This window comes from Podarcis liolepis, assembly GCF_965112155.1.
Source record: "Podarcis liolepis genome assembly, chromosome: 3".
In the NCBI taxonomy this organism is placed as follows: domain Eukaryota; kingdom Metazoa; phylum Chordata; class Lepidosauria; order Squamata; family Lacertidae; genus Podarcis; species Podarcis liolepis.
This window is the reverse complement of record NC_139557.1, coordinates 42,053,618-42,061,974: the sequence shown is the minus strand read 5'-3', so window position 1 is coordinate 42,061,974 and position 8,357 is coordinate 42,053,618. Positions and strand designations below refer to the sequence as shown.

The 8,357-nt window shown below is 44.2% G+C and overlaps 1 protein-coding gene across 2 annotated transcripts; it reads right to left on the bottom strand.

Moving 5' to 3' along the window:
* Positions 1-1,297: 1,297 nt before the first annotated feature.
* Positions 1,298-7,806, bottom strand: LOC310702392 (nuclear receptor subfamily 0 group B member 1-like). 2 transcript variants are annotated; one of them, XM_083493859.1, is made up of 3 exons: positions 7,697-7,806; positions 3,115-3,409; positions 1,298-1,985 (listed from the first exon to the last, which is right to left on the bottom strand). In XM_083493859.1, exons 1-3 carry the CDS (start codon positions 7,700-7,702, stop codon positions 1,732-1,734), a joined length of 555 nt encoding a protein of 184 aa, XP_083349985.1. In that variant the 5' UTR covers positions 7,703-7,806; the 3' UTR covers positions 1,298-1,731. The 2 variants fall into 2 exon arrangements, with proteins under 2 accessions (XP_083349985.1, XP_083349984.1); XM_083493858.1 differs by lacking the exon at positions 7,697-7,806 and having other exon boundaries at positions 3,115-3,789.
* Positions 7,807-8,357: the final 551 nt, after the last annotated feature.

Below are 8,357 nucleotides of genomic sequence, written 5' to 3'. Positions count from 1 at the left end.
AGGTACCACTGTAACTACAACTTTTAGAAGATGTCTGAAGGCAGCCCTATATAGGGAAGTTTTAGGTGTTTGATGTTTTATTATGCTTTTGTATTGTAGGAAGCTGCCCAGAGTGGTTGGGGCACCTCAGTCAAATGGGCAGAGTACGAATAATAAAATTATTCTTGTTATTGTTGCTGTTGCTGTTGCTGTTGCTGTTGCTGTTGCTGTTGCTGTTGCTACTACGACTACTACATGCTTTTGTGTTGTTACTAGTGGGAGTGGACAAGTCCTCCCTGTTTTTGGTGGAGTAGTATACGCTGACCATTTGTTTCAATATGCATTTAGTTTTCCTGAATATTTAAATCCAGTCTTATCTTGATTAGAATGCATTAAAAGAAAACAGCCAGCAATTTTGCAACCATCAAGCTGCATTTTTTAAATGTGTGAACAAAGACAATGTAGCGTTAACCGAAAACTTGCATATGGTATGTGAAAAATAAAGGGCAAATTATATAGAGGTGGAATTCAAAGTGCACACATAAAGCTCAGATTATACTAAATGCATTGTAAAGTTGCAGCAACATCCCTTTCAAGACATCGAAGACCTGAATGTACTGTCATAAAACCTACTTAATTAGCAATTAAAAGACAAACCGGCATGTAGAAACAACTTAAAACCTAATGCTGCTCAGCAAGGACTTACATACCCATACTCACAAACATAGAGGTCACAGGTTAAGAGCTGGAAAAAAGACTGCAAGGAAAAGACTCTGGAAGCAGCCTTTAAGAGAGAGCTACAGCTAAGTGAGGGCAGGGTCGCTGGGAACCTGAGCCAACACCAGTTGTGGCACCAGGTGAGAGACTGTGGCAGTGGTTCTGGGGGAAGCCTGAGATACTTCAGAAGATGGAGGCCCTAGACTTGTCTAAAGAATGCATGTGTTGACCTGTGAGCCATCTATTATGTGTTAACTGGAGAAAGGTGCTTTATAGAGCAATTGGCTTAGGCTTGGGTGGGAGGGGGGACTCAAAGCTCACACAGCCACATTTGTAAAGTGACAAAAATCCATACATTGCACAGGATATACCATTTAGCAGGCATGGCCAAACTTGGCCCTCCAGCTCTTTTGGGACTACAACTCCCATCATCCCTAGCTAACAGGACCAGTGGTCAGAGATGATGGGACTTGTAGTCCCAAAACAGCTGGAAGGCCAAGTTTGACCATGCCTGATTTAAAGTGACCATAACTGTGTAGTATCAAAAGTATTGGTAGCAAAATTAACTGAGCCACCTAATTTCAAAATTAACAGCAAATGCAAGCATCACTGCTTATATTAAGAACAAACTTAAATAAAACATACTTTATTTTACATCACAGTGACGTCTGGGCTGTTTTGTCCTGTGCTGAACCATTAAATGTCTGGAAATACATGGGTGGCAAAGCGTTAATAAAAACAAGTGTAATGCAACTATAAGAGGGAGGAAAGTTATTATCTAGTGGAGATCATCGGTAAAAGGGCAATAGAATGCTGGCCGCCATAGCATATGGATGACTGGTGAAATATATATATTAATGCAGATCACCAAAGAAACAGGAAATAGGCAAAACAGAGGAGAGTCCTACAGTGTGGTGGGGTTCTCCACAGGGGTGGAGACAGATTCCAGTGCACAGAAAGCAAGGTTTCCTATTGTTCTGGGGAACTTGCCCCTTTTGATGATAGTCCTGGTCTTCTGTAATGTCTCATCAGATGTCAAATAAGGTCCTGTTTGGTGTAAAGTGTTTCCAGAAGTAAGGTGTTTAAGTCGACATCACCCAAGATGGGTTTGAAGAAGAGTTCTCCAATGGTATCTGGACTGAAGGTCCTCAGAAAACCAAGCGATTCCATCATCCAAGCATATCTCCTCCTGCTTCTGCTATGAGTCATTGAGACAAACTGTATCAGAGTATGCTGAGCTTCCTGTTGAAGGGCCTGGGCATAATGGTGGCATTTTAAGTCGTGGAGGTCTGTAAAATTAGAAATAAGGAAATAAGGGAAATAAATGCATCTTCTCGTTGTGTTGGTTCTGAGAGCAGGAAAGTGTGAAGCGCTATGGCAATGCCATTTATTGCATGTTCGCTGGGAGTGTGGTCCATTTTTATCTTATGCTGGGTTCAGTGTTTTTTAGTCCCTCATTTTGGATTCCTGCTGTTTGTTTTATAGGTTAGATATTTTGATTTATATAACTCATGTTTTGATACACAGTATTGAAAACAGCCTTGTGAGGGATTGACTCCAAAAAGCTGGCTTAAAAATAAATAAGGTGGACGAAATCGAGCAGATGACAACTTCTTTCTAAATACAGAATGCCATAAAGTTTTTCAACTGGTTAGCACTGCAGTTAGGCGTTTACTCAAAAGCCCACGGTAATGTTTCATGAATGAACCTTTAATTACATTTAGTGCCCCATGCTCTTGTCACTAATGACTCCATCCTCTTAAGATCTCTTTTGAAGGGTCTGTTACTCATTCCACATTTTTGTAGTAATTGGCTCCCTACATTGCAGCAGCACTTCCAGCTGGAAACAGGAACCTGTGTCCCTTCATAAATTGTTGGACTACAGCTCCCATCGTCCCTTACAATTGTCTAAATTGGATGGGGCTGATGTGAGTTGCAATCCACATCAGGAAGACCACAGATTCCCCACCCCTGACTTATAGTAATGTAATATCACATTTACATTGTGCATTGTCCAGTATTGCCCCTGCATACATCTCCCTCACATTAGACTAGAGCCTAAAGTTTTAAGCGGTAAAGTAAATTTGGATATTTTAGCTCCCATACACCCACAACACCTGCATGTGTATTATATATAATACATACTTTTTTTTTAAAAAAAAAAGGATATTGTAGTTTGAAAGTCAGAAAGGTTTAAAAATGGATTTTTGAAAACATGTAAAAACCCAATTAAAAATTCCTTCCTCTTAAGCAACTTTTAAATTTATTTCTGCACCCTGAACTGTGCCGTTTTAGGGTGCAATCCTGTCATTAAGTAAGTCAAGTCAAGCTGTTAAGTCCCTTGGCTTTTAATAGGAGCAATGCTCAAGGAACTAAGGGCAGGACTGCAGCCTTTGAAAATACCTGGACGAGACTTACCAGGATTAAATAGAACAATTCCTTTAAGATAGGCATATTCTTTTGCACAAATGTCTGCGTTCCAGAACTTTCCCAGGAAATCCTTAATCTTCTGAACTTCTGCTAGTGATGCTCCCAAAGGAGAGTTCTCCAGTTTGTATTCACCTGCCGGAGACTGATTAAGGAGGACTGCTTTCAAGAGGCTGGGGACTGAGGTCTCTAAGAGTTCAAAGTCCACCCGTTCTTGAGCCAGACCCAGTAGGAAGAGGGGTGCCCAGCCCTGTCGTATCAAGAGGATCTGGTCCTCCAGGGGCAACTGGAAAAAAGAAGGCAGCTTTCTTATGAACGTGATAGTTTTCAGAAGCACTTCCGACGCTCTGCTGCAGGTGATGCCCGGTATTTTCAGGATGACTCTTCGGTTTACCTCACAGGGGCAGCCAATATTTGGAAACAGAAAGGGAAGGGGAAAACACTGGGGGTTCCCTTCAGTCTTCCATCGCTCTTCATTGTTAAGGATTTGGTAGAGGATGCTCTGGGGAGAAACTGAGCCGCTGCAACATTTGCCACCCATCTCAAACAGCCCTCGAGCAGCCATAACAGCTTCCTAAGAGAGTTCTCAGCCTGGGATCTTCTGCCGTTTGGAGAACTGATCAATGCGGAAATATAATGAGAAAACAGAAACGAGTATGCCTGACAACAAGGTAGGCATGGCATGGTTTTTATACACAGGAAGCCAAACAGTAAATAGTGACCCCAGCAGCAGTTGCCTTGAACTTTATTTGCTCCTGACTGTTTTCATCCACAGCCAACCAAGGTGTGGCTAAACAAACCCTGACAGGGCAGAAATGGTCTGAATGAATGAGCGGGGGGGGGGAGGGGGAAGCTAGCATGACGTTTATGATCACGAATCACCTCAGCATAAGGGCAATTGTCTCCATGCCCCAACACCATGCACTTCAGATGTGAAAACAATGGCTATTATTGCAGTCACACACTTTGTATTATAAGGTCACAGCCATGGCCCTGTCTTAAGAGTGAGCCTGCTGGCTTGCAGTCTGCCATTATAGTAAGAAATTTGGGCAGTAGGTTCTATTCCCGCTCCTCCACAGAACTCACTGGGCGACCCTGGACCTTTTACGTAGTTTAACCTATCTCACTGGGTTGTGGTGCAGATAAAACAGGGATAGCTGGGAAACTGCCATTTAAGCTCCTTGGACAAAAAGTGGGATATAATTGCAAACGAATAATTAATAAAAATAAACTGTCTTGTTGTTTTCTGGAACCAACATGTCCTGCAATGATCCCACATGCACAGAAAATCAGTTCATCTTACTACAGCTCCTCTTCTCATTCCCTGAACAGATGGGCACTGGGAAGAAGAAGCAGTGTCAATGCATGCTCCGGAAGATTCCATGAACACAGCAGTGGGAACACGCTAGTTACTGCAATGGGAGAATTTTAAGTTGAGCGTCTCGCCATTTCCACACCTGGTTCTTCTGCATGGAAGTGGGCGGTTTTCCCTACTCCCCATAGCAGCACATCAGAAGTGTGGTAGGTGAGATGTATAGGCAAGCAGAAACTGTTCTCTTAAGGCCTTTTGTCTGGAATTAATCTTTCAGGAAAATGCACTCATCCACAGATGAGATCTGCTCAGTGAAAGCCATCAACACAGCTCTCTCACATCTCTCTATAACGCACAGGCAAAAATCAGCCTGAGATGGTTGTGGCTAATGCCGATACCCAATTTTTGCTTTGTCTAGGCCGTGGGAATTCTTATTAATCCCTTATTAACATATTAGCCCCATTTAGCATTTCATAGCATCCTTCTGTCGCCATAGGATTAGGGCTAGACACACTCTCCCTGTTTTGGAACTGAATCACAATTGGTGAGCTTTCTCACCTCACCTAATCCCTACCTGCTTGCGACATTGATGCCATTGCATCATATTGCTGCCTCATTTTCAACTCCTCCTCACAATGCCATCTCTCTCTTGGGTCAAGTTCTGCATATGGATAGCTCACACAGCACAAAGCAACCCACCCACACTGTTTTGTTAATGCTTCAAGGAACTCTGGGAAAACCACAGAAACCCAGGAGCTTTGGTTCAAGGAGCTGCCCAAGCCCTTTGCTTGTCTGACCGAACCTCAGCAGGAAGCCCCCTGAGCCAGCGGCGTAGCGTGGGTTGTCAGCACCCGGGGCAAGGCAAGTAATTTGCGCCCCCTAACCCCTAACCTGCCGCCGCTGCCAGCTTCTTCTTGCTGCTGCCTGGTCTGGTCTGGTGTGGTTCTCTCCCGCGCTCAGCGCTGCGCTGGGCGGCCGCTGCACTGTCCCTCCCCCAGATAGTTCCTCGCTCTCTCTCCGCACCGCACGCCTGGCACCCCCCCCCCTCCACAGTGGGCAGCGACCCAGCGGCTCGGATCGGATTCGCACAGCCAGCACTGCAGTGAGAGAGAGTGAGTGAGCCAGGTAGGGGCAGAGAGCTGCTAGTGCGAGCGCGCCCCCCCAGATGTTGTGCCCGGTGCAGCCAGCCCCCCTGCACCCCCCATGCTACGCCACTGCCCTGAGCCACAGGAGGCAATAATGCTCAACCACAGATGTCTGTGTGCCCCTACAACAGCATTTGTTTGTTGTTGCAATGAAAGGGATGCAGCTGGTGATAGATTTTGTAGAGAGAGAGAGACTCAGCCAGCACGCAGAACACCAGACTCCTGTTTTCATTATTCATTCCCTTTTGCAATTCACATTTTTGTCCTTGTCGTGAGAGGTACAATATTAACAATGTGCAGAGACAGTCTCCAGCTATACCTGGAGCGCACATGCTCTGCTCTCCAATCAAGTTGCAAATGCTGGGGTGAGAACAGATCTGGGACGATAGTTTGCTGCTCTCCAAATAAGAAGAAACGCACCTGCTTTAATAGGTTCTAAGTCCCTATGAGCCTCAAATTAAACACATGTTGAAATCGCAGGCTACGTTTTAGATCCTCTGAAAGGGGGATTAGCAATGTTTTTGCCCTCCAGCCTAGTGGTTAATGCACTGAACTGGTGAATCAGGGATACGCCCTGGTTTTTGTAGCGTTTGAGATTAGAATGATTAGCCAACAAACAACGGCATTTCAACTTAAGACTGCAGCCATAAATTACAATGTCTTCTGGATCTTGCTACATGTAAAGCTTTTCTCACCACATTAATTTAACACTTGGATTTACAAGCCACTAAGTAACCACAAAAAGGTAAATGGAGAGCTCAGCAGGAGTGACAAAGGACATCTAACGATGAAAGCGATATGTCTGTGTTTCTGCCACTGATCCATCCATGGGAGCGAATGGTACTCAGTCTTAGATGAACTGATGGACTGACAAGCCGGTCCCCAGCTCACACAAGCAGGACTATTAAGGCATCAATCCTGTGTCCTGTTACCTGGGAATTAGTCTCAGTGGAGCATAGAAGTATGTACATGTACGTCTGCTTAAAATAACATGGCAGTTCTTAGGTCCCGCTTCTAAAATATTAAGCATAAGCATACACATATTTCAGGTGTTCAGGGAAAAAAGCTACGGCTCTGCTTTCTGCCCCAGGTAGCATAAGAATCCTATTCTGGCTGGGGAAACCCAGCCAGATGGGTGGGGTATAAATAATTTTTATTTTTATTTTTATTTCTACTACTATTCTGTTGTTTAAAAACTCCACAGTAAAGGTTTAAACTCTGGGACCTTGTTGCTACAGTGTGGCATAGAGTTAAAAACTCCAGGAAAGGCCACGTTTTTATTGGTCATGATAAGGCATCAGCATATGACTTCTGGAACTCTTCCTTCTAGGCAACTTGCCATGTCACCTGCGGAGAACTGAGGCCAGGGGCCACTGAACCTTTTTTTTTTCAGGCTGGGGGCACAGTTGTGAATCAAGTTTCACAGAAGAAAGGCTAGTAATGTTCAGAACTCCCCTCCCTCAAAGAAGGCAAAATGCCTATGCTCCCCAAAACAAATAAAACACAGGAAAGAAAAGCAGGCCAACTTTCCCCCTCATAACCCAGACAACCTTTCCAACCAAAGAAAAAGCAAAGAACCCTCAAGGTTGGTTTTTGGTTTTTTTTAAAGGGCGCATCCAGTGCTTTTTTTCCTGGGGGGCTTAGGGGTATGTTTCCCCCTGCACCCCACCCCCCAGAAAAAAGCACTGGATGCTCCCAATTAAAAAAAACACAATATTTTGTGAATCTAAGTTTGGCCTCATTGGGGGGGCAGTATTTAAATATGCGTAGGGAAATGAGAGTGCCCTTAAACATTTTTTTTAAATTTTTTTAGGAAAAAAGCACTGGGGACATCTGCCAGGAGGGTGTCTAAAAGCACCATGGTGTCCACAAGTATGGTTCAAGCCTTAGACCCAGGGAATCAAATGAGACCCAAACCCCTAAGTATCCAAAATGTTGTGCTAATGGGCCTAAATAAACAAACAAAGCCCACCTATAAATCAACATTATAAAAAGTTGCAGTCACACACACCCATTTTGGGGTTAAGGAAAGGTAGTTTGTTATATTGCTGTATATTTGCAGGTTAGAATACGACCGACACCTCAGGTCTATAGTACATGGGAGTATAGTACTTACTCCCATTGAGTAAGTCTCAATCTGCCATCCTCTAAGTACAAATGGCTATGAACCATCCTTCTGGTCAGCTGACAAGCCTCAAGGTTGAATCCAGTGACCTGTAGAAAACTGTAAAACAATCCAAGGACACAAAACCATGTTATCTATAAACTTTATGGATTTACTACAACACTTGAGTGATTAAACATTATCAGCTAGGAAACAAGTGATAAGGGATGCAGATAACCTGAGTGTGGAATGTTTAATATTTAACTGGAGTGCAAGCAGACAGGCATTGCTGGTGGTAGAGAGAAAATGGCAAATGCAACACTTGCTGGGCTTTAAAAACCATCGTTGTGATGTTGGTAAGCCCTAAGCGTCACATAATTGTTGGAAGTACATATGAGAAGCCAGGGGGTCTTCTGTTAATCAAAGCTGCTGAAGTTTATTTGCATTACCAACAGCATTGAATGGCCTAGGTAAAGGAAAAGGGACCCCTGACCATTAGGTCCAGTTGTGGCCGACTCTGGGGTTGCGGCGCTCATCTTGCTTTATTGGCCGAGGGAGCCGGTGTACAGTTTCTGGGTCATGTGGCCAGCAAGACTAAGCCGCTTCTGGCGAACCAGAGAAGGTAAACGCCGTTTACCTTCCCGCCGGAGCGGTACCTATTTATCTACTTGCA